At 40.1% G+C, this 15624-nt stretch overlaps 1 protein-coding gene across 1 annotated transcript in view; it reads right to left on the reverse strand.

Annotated features, from left to right (window-relative positions):
- Nucleotides 1-14972: 14972 nt before the first annotated feature.
- Nucleotides 14973-15624, reverse strand: part of IL12RB1 (interleukin 12 receptor subunit beta 1) — a 33989-nt gene continuing 33337 nt past the window's right edge. Inside the window, exon 16 of the mRNA XM_043979275.1 lies at nt 14973-15624. This exon is cut by the window's right edge and continues 150 nt beyond it. Coding sequence (XP_043835210.1) covers nt 15343-15624 — 282 coding nt within the window. The 3' untranslated portion in view covers nt 14973-15342.

The raw sequence follows: 15624 nt of genomic DNA on the forward strand, positions 1-15624 counted from the left end.
TATTTTGACTCCTGATAATCATGATCTTAAGTCCCAGAATCTCAGAGTTGGAAGGTTCCTGGAAGAGCCATATAGTCCAACTTGTAGCTGGGCAGGGGTTCCCCCTAGAATCTACCTAACAAGTGGTCATCTGACCTTTGTTGGAAGACCTCTGGTGAGGGAAGCCACCATGCCAAGGCAGCCCTTTCTACTTTGGGTTAGCTCTCAACCTTAGGAAGGTTGTTTTTTTTTTTAAACAGAGTTCTTTTTTTTTTTTTTCAGGGCAATGAGGGTTAAGTGACTTGCCTAGGGTCACATAGCTATTAAGTGTCAAGTGTCTGAAGTCAAATTTGAATTCAGGTCCTCCTGAATCCAGGCCTGGCACTCTAACTAACTAACTGTGGGCAGAGAAGAGCCTTTAGAACACAGAAAATGGAATGTGAGAGCTAGCAAAGGTCTTGGAACATGGAACTGAGAATGTCTGAGCAATCCCAGGCCAGGGCTCTTTCCAGATGCTTGAGCCCTGAGCTTACTCCCAAACCATATGAAGGAAACATTTCCTGTTTAACCAGCCAAATGGTGCTTTCTGCCCTCGGTACCCAAGAGGGTTCCTTTCGAGGGACATAAAGGGAATGATTCAAGTCTCTTTCCAAGTGTGAGTCAGTCCCGGGAGTGAATAAAGGGACCTAAGGAAAGTAGAACAGGAGCCAAGAATGTCCTTGTGGTCTACTTTGGGTTCTCCCATGTTTATAAATGCCCAGTAGAGGGGATACTTTCTGACATAACTGCCCCATGGCTGTCCTCCAGCACGTATACCTGGTTTGCAAAACATAAAACAAGAGGAACGTAGGATGGGAGGAACTCGGCCATCCTCCTTTCTGTTTATTTGATTTGGCCCTCCCAAAGCACAAGGCTTTCTAAGAAAAAGCATCCTTTGTGAGTTCCACTTCAAATTATAGGCATACACAGGATCTGGATCAGCTGGGTGATACAATATACAGAGTACCAGGCCTGGAGTCAGGAAGACTCATCTTCCTGAGTTCAAATCTGGCCTCAGACACTTACTAGTTGTGTGACCCTGGGCAAGTCATTCAACCTTGTTGGCCTCACTTTCCTCATCTGTAAAATGAGCTGGAGAAGGAAATGGCAGACCACTCGAGAATCTTTGCCAAGAAAACCCCAAATGGGGTCACAAGGAGTCAGACACAAATGAACAAACAAATAAATCGATCAAGGACTTCTCACCTTCATCTAAAGTCATTAATTGATTCACCAAGGGTGTCCAGACCCTATTCATAATTCTGTGAATTCAAGAGGTGTTCTCATCCAATCAGGGCTAAGTGGTGGGTTTATTGATCATTTGATTGAATCAATCAACTTCCACCTTTACAAAATAGAAATCTACCTCTGAAAATTCCATCCATTTATCTTCATTCTGTCCCCTAGAATTTCTAGGAAGAGGGCCTGCTGGGCTCTTTTTGGGTCTGCTTATCCACCTTTGGTATCTATCTGCCACCCAACTCTCACCCATGGTTCCAAGAAGCTGTAGATGTACAGTGGGCACACCCTGGTAAAATCGTCTCAGCAGACAGGCTAAACTAGGTGGAAGGTAACAAAGGGTCTCAAATGCATTAGTGAGGTAGGGGGGGGTGTCTACACCAAGCATTCAAAGGGCAGAACAGGCAGATGAGAACAATTTGTTCCAATGGCCATGGAGGCAGCTGAAGGAGGTACTGTGGGGTGCTTAGAGCTTGGGTAGACACTGAAGATGCCAAGATCATCCACTGCATCCTGAGCCATCACCAGTCATCTTGACTTTTGTCTTGCCACTGGACTTTGATGACTGAGAGAGAGAGAGAGAGAGAGAGAGAGAGAGGCTGACAACTTTGTGCAACTCTGGCTGACTGAAATCCAATTCATGTGCAAGTCAAGACGTCACCTGTGACATCATTGATCCTCTTTGAAAACAAAGGAAGACCAACAACAACGGTCCTAGAGAATCAAACATGTGATCTCCCTATTCTACATTTCAGCCCTTCATGTACTCAGTGACAAAGACTCTCTTACCTGCTAAACCCTCACACCTCCACTTCCTTCAACTGATCTTTGTCTGGCTAGGTTCCCCAAACTTTCTCCAACCTGGCTATTCTTCTCTAGATTTGTTCTTTTTTTTTCTTTCTTTCAGTTTCTTAATTTTATTAATGAGGTTGATTTTATTTAGAATTTCATTTTCCCAAATTCCTTGTAAAAACAAATTTTTACATCAATTTTTAAAAACTTTGTGTTTCAAATTCTCTTCCTCCCTCCCTCCCCCCACTTAAGAGCTCAAGCAATTCAATATAAGTCATTCATGTGTAGTCATGCAAAATGTTTCCATATTATCCAGGTTGTGAAAGAAAACAGACAAAAACAAAACTTCAGATAAAGTAACTAACAAAAAAAGTATGCTTCAGTTTGTATTCAGATACCATCAGTTCTTTCTTTCTCTGTAGATGGATTGCATTTTTTCTTAACTTCTTCAGAGTTGTCTTGGATCATTGTACTGCTGAAAGTAACTAAGTCATTCACAGCAGATCATCTTACAATATTGCTGTTATTTTGTATACAGTACATTTCACTTTGCATCAGCTCATGGAAGTCCAGGCTTTTCTGATAGCATCCTAATCATCATTTTTTAAAAATAGTAAACTACATTTATATAGTACTTTAAAAAGAGATTTCCTTATGATATATCCATGAGGTGGGGGGCAGCTAGATGGCACAGTAGATAAAGCACCGACCCTGGATTCAGGAGGACCTGAATTCAAATCTGGCCTCAGACATTTGACACATACTAGCTGTGTGACCCTGGGCAAGTCATTTAACCCTCATTGCCATGCAAACAAACAAATAAATAAATGAATAAAATAAAAACAATAAACCCATGAGGTTGATTATTACAACAGTAATAGATAACATTTATATGGTACCTTATACCTGACAAAGAATTTTCTTCACAATAGCCCAGCAAAGTAAGTACCCTTCAATCAATCCTCAACAATCAATTCTCATCTTCATCTAATCATCATCAATCCATCCATCAATCAATTATCTAAATTTGTTCTTGTTCGTCAATGTCCTTTCTGAAATAAAGTCCCATAACTGAACCCAATGGCCAGACAAGGTCTGCCTAGGGTATAGGACAACAGGATTATCAACTCCCTCCTCCTCAGGTCACCCAGTCATGCCCTGCTCCCTCTGCATTTATCCAGTTGATGACTTGACCCATATGTAGGACTTTCCATTGAACACTATTGAATTTTATCTTCTTAGATTAGGCCTGTATTTCTGGACTCTCAGAGCTGAAAATCAGCCAGGAAGAGACAAGTACTTCTGCCTCATTGGTGGCAGCCTGATAGAGTGAGTCCAGCCCTAAACTTGGAGTCAAGAAGACCTCATTTCAAAACCTTCTCCAAACTCTTGTTAAGCTGAGAAAGTTCACTTAACCCCTGAGGGCCTCAGTCTCTTCATCTGAAAAATGAAGGTTGTACCAGATGACCTCCTTAGCTCTTTTTAGCTTTAAATTTATGCTCTTATGAACCAAAAGGATCAGAGAGGGGTGGCCACTCACCAAATGGCGAAATAATAATTTTAAATGTGCATTTCTCTAATCAAAGCATTTAAAGCATTTTTTCATATGACTATAGATAATTTTGATTTATTCTTCTGAAAACTGCCTGTTCATATCCTTTGACCATTTATCAATTGGGGAATGACTCATATTCTTATAAATTTGACTCAGTTCTCCATTTTTTTTTTGTGGGGCAATGGGGATTAAGTGACTTGCCCAAGGTCACACAGCCAGTAAGTATCAAGTGTCTGAGGCCGGATTTGAACTCAGGAACTCCTGAATCCAGGGCTGGTGCTTTATCTACTGCACCACCTAGCCGCCCCCTCAGTTCTCCATTTAAAAAAAAAAATAAGGGGCAGCTAGATGGCGCAGTGGTTAAAGCACCGGCCCTGGATTCAGGAGTACCTGAGTTCAAATCCGACCTCAGACACTTGACACTTACTAGCTGTGTGACCATGGGCAAGTCACTTAACCCCCATTGCCAAAAAAAAAAAAAAAAAAAAAAAAAAAAGAGCTTTATCAGAGAAACTGCTGTAAAAATCCCCTCACCACCCCATTTCCTGTTTTCTTTCTAATGTTGGCTACATTGTTTTTGTTTGTGCAAAAACTTTTTAAATTTAATGTAATCAAAATTATCTATTTTACAACCCATACTGCTCTCTATCACTTGTTTGGTCATAAATTTTTCTCTTATCCATAGATCTGACAGTTAAACTATTCCATGTTCCCCTAATTTGCTTATGATATAACCTTTTATGGCTAAATCATGTACCCATTTTGACCTTTACTTGATATACAGTATGAGATGTTGGTCTATACCTACTTTCTGCCAAACTGCTTTCTAGTTTTCCCAGCAATTTTTGTTAGAAAGTGAGTTCTTGTCTCCAAAGTTTGAATCTTTGGGTTTATCAAAAACCAATTACTATGGGGGCAGCTAGGTGGTGCAGTAGATAGAGCACCAGCCCTGGATTCAGGAGGACCTGAGTTCAAATCCAACCCCAGGCACTTGACATTAGCTGTGTGACCCTGGGTAAGTCACTTAATCCCAATTGGCTCACAAAAAAAAAATCAATTACTATAGCCACTTACTACTGTGTATTGTATACCTAACCTATTCCACTGATCCACTACTCTATTTCTTACCCAGTACCAGATTGTTTTGATGATTACCACTTTATAATACAGTTTGAGATCTGCTACTGCTAGGCTACCTTCCTTTACCTTTTTTTTCCATTGATTCCCTTCATATTCTTAATGTGTTGTTCTTTCAGATGAATTTTATTATTTTTTCCTAGCTCTCATAAAATAATTTTTAGTAGTTTGGCATGACACTGAATAAGTCAATTAATTTAAGTAAAATTGTCATTTTTATCAAATTAGCTTGGTCATCAGCAATTAACATTTCTCCAATTGTTTAGATCTGACTTTGTGTTTTCAATTGTGTTCCTGGATTTGTCTTGGCAGGTAGGCTCCCAAATATTTTGTATTGTCTACAGTTACTTTATTTTTATTTATTTATTTTTCAGGGTAATGAGGGTTAAGTGACTTGCCCAGGGCCACACAGCTAGTAAGTGTCAAGTATCTGAGGCCAGATTTGAACTCAGGTCCTCCTGAATCCAGGGCCAGTCCTCTATCCACTGTGCCAACTAGCTGCCCCCTCTACAGTTCCTTTAAATGGAATTTCTCTTTCTATCTCTTCCTGCTGGACTTCGTTGGTAATATATAGAAATGCCGATTATTTATGTGGGTTTATTTTATATTCTATCCTAAAATAAATGAATTCAGACTGGTCTTTGGAAGGACAAATACTGAAGTTTAAATACTTTGGCCATATAATGAGAAGACAGGACTCATTGGAAAAGACCTTGCTATTGGGAAAGATTGAGGGCAAAAGGAGAAAGGGAGCACAGAGGATAAGATGGGTGGAGAATGTCATGGAAGCAACAAAAATGAGCTTGGATAGATTTTGGGAGATAGCAAGGGATAGAAGGGCCTGGAATGAGGTCACACAGAGTTGGACATGATTGAACAACTGAACACAACAAACATGTTATAGCCTGCAAAAATCACTATTGATTAGAGAATGCAGAACTCTGAGGTATCACTGCATATCTGTCAGTTTAGCTAATATGACAGAAAAGGAAAATGTCAAATGTTGGAGGGGATGTGGAAAAATTGGGACACTAAAGCATTGTAGGTGGAGTTTGAACTGATCCAACTAGTCTTAATTTTATTTATTTATTTATTTATTTATTTATTTTTGCGGGGCTATGGGGGTTAAGTGACTTGCCCAGGGTCACACAGCTAGTAAGTGTCAAGTGTCTGAGGCCGGACTTGAACTCAGGTACTCCTGAATCCAGGGCTGGTGCTTTATCCACTGCGCCGCCTGGCTGCTCCCCCCCCTTTTTTTAAAATTAAATTTAATTAATTTATTTTGCAGTAGATGAATTTTACACTCATCAGAAAAGGCTCAAAGACCTTAAACTCATCAGAGCTGCCTCAAGGAGTGACTAACAGACTGGGCAGTAAATGAGCCTAACACTCATCAGAATTGGCTCAAAGACCTCAATCTCATTAGAATTGGCTCAAGGAGGGAATCATGTACACACTCAATTGGGTGGAGTAATCTCTCTAACCCTGTAGGAAAATAGGAGGGGAAGGGGATAAAGAGAGAGGGGCAAAAGAAGGAAGGGCAGAGTGTGTGTGTGTGTGGGGGGGGGGACAAACAGACAGAAGCAAATCCCTTTTGAAGAGTGATAGGATGAAAGAATAGGGATAACAGAATAAATATCATGGGGAAGGGAATAGGATGGAAGGGAAACAGTTAACAAGAGTAATCATGAAAAAGAGAAAAGGGGGGAAAATTGTACAAAAAATATTTATAGCAACTCTTGATGGAGGCTAAGAATTGAGAATCAAGGGAATGTCCATCAATTGAGGAATGATGGAAAAAGCTGTGTTATATGATTGTAGTGGAATGGTCTTGTGCTACAGAAATGACAAACAGGATGATCCCCCCAAAACCTGGAAAGACTAATGAGCATCGATGTATAGTGAAGTGAGCAGAGCTGGGAGGATAGTGTTCATAGTGACAGCAGTATTGTTCAATGAGCAATTGTGAATGACTTAACTACTCTCAGCAATGCAATGATCCAAGACAATCCCAAGGAACTAATGAGGAAGCTTACTATGCACCCCTATAGAAAGAACTAATAAAAAAAGAACACTTGTGGGATTGTACATATATAACCTGGTTGCAATCTTGTGGAGGGGGGAGGAAAGGGAAGGAGGGAGGGAGAAAAATTTGGACCTCTAAATCTTATGAAAATGAATGTTGAAAAGTATTACATGTAACTGGAAAATAAAATAAATGTTTGTTGCTAAAAAAAAATAAAAGTTATCATGGCCTATAATTAATTTTTTTTGATCCAACTATTCTTGAAAACAATTTGGAACTATGACCAAAGGGCTAAAAAATTGTGCATACCTTTGACCCAACAATATCACTACTCAAAGAAAAAGGAAAAGGACCTATATGTAAAAAATATTTATAGCAGCTTTTTTATGGTGTCAAAGAATTGGAAAATGAGAGGATGTCCATCAATTGTAGAATGGCTAAATAAGTTGTAGTATATGATTGTGATGGAATATTATTGTACCATAAAAAGTGATGAGCAGATTGCTTCCAGAAAAAAACTGAGAAGACTTACATGAACTGATTCAAAGTAAAGTGAATAGAAGCAGGAGAACACTATGCATAGTAATAGCAATGTTGTACAATGATCAACTGTGAATGGCTTGGCTATTCTCTTTTTCTTTTTTTCTTTTTTTGGTGAGGCAATTGGGGTTAAGTGACTTGCCCAGGGTCACACAGCTAGTAATTGTTAAGTGTCTGAGGTCGGATTTGAACTCAGGTCCTCCTGACTCCAGGACCGGTGCTCTATCCACAGTAGCACCTAGCTGCCCGGCTATTCTCAATAATACAAAACTTCTGAAGGACTAATGATGAAAAATGTTATCTACCTCCAGAGAAAGATCTGATAAAGTCTGAATGCAGATCAGAGTATACTTTTTTTTTTTCAGAGTATACTTTAAAAAACACACACTTTATTTTCAGTACCTCAGAGTCTTCAGCACCAGCAGCTTCTTCTGAGGTTCAGCTCGCAGACCGGTAAGGGGGTTTGGTGGTTGGCCAGAGTGAAGTGGCTGAAATCTCTGCTGGAGTTGAGGCAAAGTACCCTGGTTCTAAACCAGTGGGCCTAATCAAGTGGTGGTGACCCAGTGGGGGAGGGGCACAGGCACTCTGAGCTTCAGACCATAGAAAATCAGATTTCAATCAGACATCTGCTTCCAGGTTGAGATGAGTAGGCAAATAAAACAGCAGACAATAGACAGCTTCTTTGGGGGAGGGGTAGACCAGAATAAACCCTCAGAAGAAGATATTCAAAGTTTCCAAGAACAATATGAATTGGTCTCAGGCCATGGAAGCACTCAAAAGGGACTTTGAAGAGAAAGTAGGAGAGATAGAAGGAAGATTTAGAGAGATGGAGGAAAGAATGGAAAGAGAAATGAGAACTATGCAGGAGAGTCATGAGAAAAAAGTCAACAGCTTGAAAAGTCAAATGGGAAAGGAAATATAAAATTTCTCTGAAGAAAATAATTGCCTAAGAATTAGGATTGAACAAATGGAAGCTTGTGATTTTATGAGAAACCAAGACACAGTAAAGCAAATCCAATTAATTTTTTTTAATAGAGGGCAATATGAAATATCTCCTTGGAAAAGCAGCTGACCTGGAAAATAGATCCAGGAGAGATAATTTGAAGATCATTGGACTACCTGAAAACCATGAACAAAATAAGAGTTTAGACATCATCTTCCAAGAAATTATCAGGGAAAATTGACCCGATATTCTAGAAGCAGAAGGTAAAATAGAAATTGAAAGAATTCACTGATAACTTCCTGAAAGATATCCCAAAGGGAAAACTTCCAGAAATATTATAGCCAAATTCTAGCGATCCCAGGTCAAGAAGAAAATATTGCAAGCAGCTAGAAAAAAAGGAATTCAAATACTGTGGGGCTACCGTAAGGATAACACAAGATCTAGCAGCAGCTACATTAAAGGACTGGAGGGCATGGAATATAATATTCTGGAGGGCAAAGGAACTAGGACTACAGTCCAAAATCACCTACCCAGCAAAACTGAGTATAATCTTTCAGGGTAGAAAATGGGACTTCAATGAAAAAGAGGACTTTCAGGCATTTGTGATGAAAAGACCTGAACTGAATAGAAAATTTGACTTTCAAATACAAGACCCTAGAGAAGCATAAAAAGGTGAACAGGAAAAAAAATAATGAGGGATATTAAAACATTAAACTGTTTACATTCCTACATGGGAAGATAATACTTCTAACTCATAAGATCTTTCTCAGTATTAGGGCAGCTGAAAGGAATATACTTAGACAGAGGGCACAGGTGTGAATTGAATATGAAGGGATGATATCTGTAAAGCATTTATTTTTTGTTTATCCTTGTTTTTTGTGGGGTAGGCAGGGTGGGTGGCTTATGTCTGGGGTTGGATATGGCCTTGGGGCCTCCTGGGTCCAGGGCTGGTGCTTTGTCCACTGTGTTATCTAGCTGACTATGATGACATTTTCAAAATAAAGTTAAGGGGTAAGAGGAATGCACTGGAAGAAAGTGAAAGGGAGAGGTGGACTGGGGGAAAGTAGCTCACATAAAAGAAACAAGAAAAAAGCTTATAGAGTGGAGGAGAAATGGGGAAGGAGTGGGGGGAGTGAGTAAACCTTAGTCTCATCAGAATTGGCTCAAAGAGGGAATAGCATACAAACTCAAGTAGGTGTAGTAATATATTGTGCCCTGAGGGAAAGTGGGAGGGGAAGGAGATGGAGGGGAGGGAAAGGAAGGAAGGGCAGATTGGGGGAGAGGGCAGTAAAAAGAAAAACACTTTTGAGGAGGGATAGGGTGAAAGAAGATAGAAAATAGAGTAAATACCAAGAGGAGGGAATAAGATGGAGGGTAATACAGTTAGCAATAGTAATTATGAAAGAAATAATGAGCAGGATGCTATCAGAAGGATGTATGAAAAATGCAAACCATCAACAGAAAAAGAACTGATGGCATCTGAATATAGATTGAAGTATAATTTTATTTGTTAGCTCCTCTTTCTTTTTTTTTTTTCTGTTTTTTTTTCTTTTTTTTTTTTTAGTGAGGCAATTGGGGTTAAGTGACTTGCCCAGGGTCACACAGCTAGTAAGTATTGTCTGAGGCCGGATTTGAACTCAGGTATTCCTGACTCCAGGGCCGGTGCTCTATCCACTGCGCCACCTAGCTGCCCCTGTTAGCTCCTCTTTCTAAAGATATTTTGTCTCTTTTCTTTCACAACCTGACTAATGAGAAGATGCCTTGCATAACTGCACATGTGTGACTTATATTGAATTGCTGGATTTCATATGGAGGGACAAGGAGGGAGGGGGGATGAAAATGTAGAACACAAAGGGGTTTTTTTGCTTTTTTAATGTAAATTTAATTTTTTTTCAATTACACATAAACAAAAAATTTTAACATTCCTTTTTTGCTTTCATTCTTTTTTTAATTATAAAAGCATTTTATTATTTTCCAGTTATATGTAGAGATAGCCTTCAACACCTGTTTCCACAAGATTTCCAATTTCCAATCCTTCTCCCTCCCTCCCCTCTCCAAGACAGCAGGCAATCCGATATAAGCTATATATGTACAATAACACTAAACACACTTTTGCATCAGTCATGTTATAAGAGAAGAATCAGAGCAAAAGCACAAAAAACAAAAGAAATAGTATGAGAACAAAAAGTTTTTTAAAATTAATGTGAAAAGTAATGATGAGCAGGAGTTCAGAGAAACCTGGAAGGACTTAACGTGAACTGATGCTGACTGAGAGGAGCAGAATTAAGAGAACATTATACACAATAACAACAACACTGTATGATGAACAATGGTGATAGACTTGGCTCTTTTTCGTAATGTAATGGTCCAAAACAATTTCAAAGAACTTCATGATTGAAAATATTCTCAACATCCAGAAAAAAGAACTGTGGTTTATAAATGCAGATTGAACCATACTGTTTCTACTTTAGGTCTGGGTTTTTTTCCTTCTTTTTTGAGGTTTTCTGTTATGCTCTGACTCTTCTTTCACAATATGACTAATGCAGAAATATGTTTAATGTGATTGCACATATATTAAGTATATTAGATTGCTTTCTGTCTTGGGGAAGATGGAGGGAAGGGAGGGTGGGAGAAAAATTTTGAACTAAAAATCCTATGAAAACAAAAGTTGAAAACTATCCTTATATGTAACTGGAAAATAATAAAATACTGAACTATTTTAAAAAACACTTTATTTTTATTTTTTTGTTTTTTCTTTTGCAGCATTGCTACTATAGAAATATGTTTTACTCGGCTACACATTTATAATCTATAGCAAATTCCTTGCCTTCTTAAGAAGGGGGCAGGGGGAGAAAATTATTTTTACATGTAATTGAGAAAAAGTAAAATTAAAAACTAACATTTATATAGTGCTTACTGTGTAGCAGGCACTGTGATAAACACTTTATAATCATTATCTCATTTGATTCTCCCAGCAACCCTGGGAAGTAGGTACTATTATTCCCACCTTACAGATGAGGAAATTGTGGTAAACAGAGGTTAAGTGATTTGCCCACAGCTAGTAAGTGTCTGAGGCCTGACGAACTCAGTCTTCCTGGCTCCAGGTCCAGCACTGTATGTGGCTTCCTTCATAACTACAACTGAGAGTAGGAAGTGGAAGAGAAGACTACAATAGTCCTCCTCTGCCAAAGACCACTGAGAGCAATTGATCCTTTGGCAAGAGTGATGACACTGTCAATTCCTTTTAGAGGAGCTAGGTGACACAGTGGATAGAGCACCCAGCCTGTAGTCAAGAAGATCTGAGTCCGGGGCAGCTAGATGGCACAGTGGATAGAGCACCGGCCCTGGAGTCAGGAGTACCTGAGTTCAAATCCGGCCTCAGACACTTAACACTTACTAGCTGTGTGACCCTGGGCAAGTCACTTAACCCCAATTGCCTCACCAAAAAAAAAGAAGATCTGAGTCCAAATCCAGCCCCTGACACTTACTAGCCATGTGACCCTGGGCAAGTCACTTAACCCTCATTGCCCCATTAAAAAAAAAGAATTGGAAACTGAGGGAATGCCCATTAATTGAGGAATGGCTGAACAATTATGGTATATGAATGGAATGGAATACTATTGTGCTGTAAGAAACAATGAGCAGGTAAATTTCAGAAAAACCTGGAAAGACTTAAATGGACTGATGCTGAGTGAGGTGAGCATGTAACCATGTGTGCCTCAGTTTCCTCATCTGTAAAATGAGCTGGAGAATGAAATAGCAAACCACTCTAGTATCTTTGCCAAGAAAACCCCAATGAGGTCACAGAGAATTGTACACAACTGAAATGGCTGAACAACAACAATCCCTTTAGCCCTTTCATTCTTTGCCTTCTTGGTGGTGAGTAAGGCTGAACTGCCCATGTGTCCATGAGCACATCCCTCTGTTTTGTCTGTGTTTACTCCTAGGTAATGATAATAATAATGATAATGATAGCTAAATTTTTTTTGATAGCTAACTTTTATAGAGCACTTACTATGTGCCAGGCACTGTGTTAAACACTGTATAATTATTATTTCATTTGATCCTAGGCGAATGAGTATTCTAGAAGGGAAAACCCAGTCAACTAGGAGATCCATTAGAAGTCCCAGCAGAAGACAGTTAGGTGGCACAGTGGATAAAGCATAGGACCTGGTTTCAGGAGGACCTGAATTCAAATCTGGCCTCAGACACTTGACACTTACAAGCTGTGTGACCCTGAGCAAGTCACTTAACCCTCATTGCCCTGCAAAAGAAAAAAGAAAAAAGAAGTCCCAGCAACAGAGTTGGTAGCAGGGTCTGCCAGAGCAATCACGGCCAACAATGTTGTTGTTGTTATTTGTCCTTCATTTTTGAAGAGGATCATGACATTGGGGTGATGTCAAGACTTACACTGAATTGGATTTAAGTGAGGGAGGGCTGTGCAAGGTCACCAACTTCACTCTTTCTTCCAATAGCCATCTGGCTCCAGTGGCAAGATATATATCGAGACAACTGAAGATGGCCTCAATGTTTTGTTTTGTTTTGTTTTTTGCAATGACGTTTAAGTAACTTGCCCAGGGTCACACAGCTAGTGTTGTGTTTGAGGCCGGATTTTGAATGCTGGACCTCCTGAATCCAGGGCCAGTGCTTTATCTACTAACCACCTAGCTGCCCCTTGGCCTCAATGTTTTAAGGCAATTGGGGTTAAGTGACTTACCCAGGGTCACACAGCTAGTAAGTGTCTGAGGCTGGATTTGAATTCAGGCCCTCCTGACTTCAGGGCCAGTGCTCTATCCACTTTGCCACCTAGCTAACAATAGATGGAGGTTGAAAGATAAGTCCTTGAGGATGGCAGCAGCTCCAGGGATCGTGATGCCTCTTATGCGATGGGGATTGAATGCTAGCTATGAACTCTAGAAAGGTGCCAATCCCCAGAGCATCCAAGAGCCACAGCTGAGGGGACACTCCATGAGGACTCCACAAAGGGAAAAAAGGATTTCCAGTGCCAAGAACCATGAAGTAATCATAGATCTCTGATGTTCTCAATATGTTTACCAGTCTAACTTAGACTGTTCTTAGACTGTTAAGTTTGAACCCACTCTCCCTGGTTATGTGTCCCTAGTTTTTTTTTTTTTTTTTTTTGCATGGCAATGGGGGTTAAGTGCCTTTAAGATCTTTTAATTATCCCTTCATTTCTTTTCTTTTCTTTTTTTTTTGGTGAGGCAATTGGGGTTAAGTGACTTGCCCAAGGTCACACAGCTAGTAAGTGTCAAGTGTCTGAGGCCGGATTTGAACTCAGGTACTCCTGAATCCAGGGCCGGTGCTTTATCCACTGCGCCACCTAGCCGCCCCCTATGTGTCCCTAGTTTGAGGAATGTTGGCTTTTATAGCTATTTTTCTTATTACACCTTCCCAGTAAACCCCCTTTCTAAAAGTTAATAGAGTTCTGTTGGTTTATTGCTTTTTGGAATCATACTGGATTGGGGTTTGCCACTGACAGTACTGAACTCTACCCCAGTCCCTCAGGTTTGCTCTGATGAGAAAACCTCGAGGAGAAGGAGTCAACCAGCTTCTGAGGACCCAGCCCACCAATGTAAATGGGAGTTAGGGAAGTAACCCCAGGGAAGGTGCTATATTTTGTTACCTTGGGGGTAGCTAGGTGGCACAGTGGATAAAGAACAGGCCCTGGATTCAGGAGTACTTGAGTTCAAATCCAGCCTCAGACCCTTGACACTTAGTAGCTGTGTGACCATGGACAAGTCATTTAACCCCCATTGCCCCACCAAAAAAAAAAAAAAAGCATATTTTGTTACCTTAATTCAATCACTTTTTTTTTTTTTTTTGGTGGGGTAATGGGGGTTAGGTGACTTGCCCAAGGTCACATGGCTAGTAAGTGTCAAGTATCTGAGGAGGCTGGATTTGAACTCAGGTCCTCCTGAATCCAGGGCTGGTGTTTATCCACTACACCACCTAGCTGCCCTAATTCAATAACTTTTGAGTATGGTCCAACCTGGTTCTTTACAACAACTTTGCCATTCTGCACTCTTCATCCCCCGTTTTCATCCCTATAAATTTTAAATTTCAGTGTTATACAGTGAAGGTATTCTAATCTGAAGAATATTATTCTTTGGCGTCAGGAAGGTCAGGAAAGAGATTTGAGTCTTTTTTTTTTTTTTAGTGAGGCAATTGGGGTTAAGTGACTTGCCCAGGGTCACACAGCTAGTAAGTGTTAAGTGCCTGAGACTGGATTTGAACTCAGGTACTCCTGACTCCAGGGCCGGTGCTCTATCCACTGTGCCACCTAGCTGATTTGAGTCTTAAAAGGAAATAAGGTAGGGGGCAGGTAGGTGGCACAGTGGATAAAGCACCAGCCCTGAATTCAGGAGGACCTACCTGAGTGCAAATGTGGCTTCAGTCACTTGACACTTACTAGCTGTGTGACCCTGGGCAAGTCACTTAACCTCAATTGCCTCACTAAAAAAAATAATAATAATAATAATAAAAATGAGCTGGAGAAGGAAATGGCAAACCACTTCAGTGTTTCTGCCAAGAAAATCTCAAATGGGGTTACAAAGAATTGGTCATGACATGACTGAACAAGAACAGCTCTTTTCTTATTGGTAAAATAAATTAGACTGAAGTTTATTTTGTTAGACCATCTCTCATCTTTTATTTTGGTTTATACTATCATTGTTCATTTCCATATTTTACCCCAAGGAAGGATGATCTGAACTATCAGAGAATTTCAGAGCTATTACAGAATTACATAATAACGGAACATTGCTATTGTAGAAAAATCATGGAATTTCAGATACATTAACTGGCTCCACCAAGATTACATCTTCTCTTCTAAGAATCCTTCTAACTCAAATATTCTATGTCCTAAGGGCTCTTCTCACCTTAAGTTCTGGGTTCTAAAGACCCTGCCACCTCTGACACTATCTTCTAAGGTCCCTCTAGGTCTGACATCCTCTGTTTTAGGCTCTCTCCTAGCCATGATGTTCTTTGTTCTAGGTCCTTTCTGGGTCTGACCTCCTAAGAAGACGTTGCCATTTTCTCAGGTTCATCATCTCTAGTTCAATCTATGCAAGGTTATTCCTCATGTAGCTTAAGATTCAAGTTTCCTGAAGCTTCAGATGGTCTGAGAAGTGAAAGAAGAGAAAGTGTTAACATCCTTACAGGGACTTCTGCCTCTGGAGAGATGAGAAGTGGTGCCATTTTCTCTCTATTGCCACCATCTTGACCACACAGGTGCCTGGTGTTTTGTGGGCCATCCTCCCCAACTACTTCCACATGATTCTGCCTTCTGTAGCCAGAAGGAAGCTCCAAGTCCAGGGCTGGATCATTTTCTTCACCCGTTTGTTTCTCTTTGAT

Source organism: Dromiciops gliroides, chromosome 1 (assembly GCF_019393635.1).
Source record: "Dromiciops gliroides isolate mDroGli1 chromosome 1, mDroGli1.pri, whole genome shotgun sequence".
Taxonomy (NCBI): Eukaryota; Metazoa; Chordata; class Mammalia; order Microbiotheria; family Microbiotheriidae; genus Dromiciops; species Dromiciops gliroides.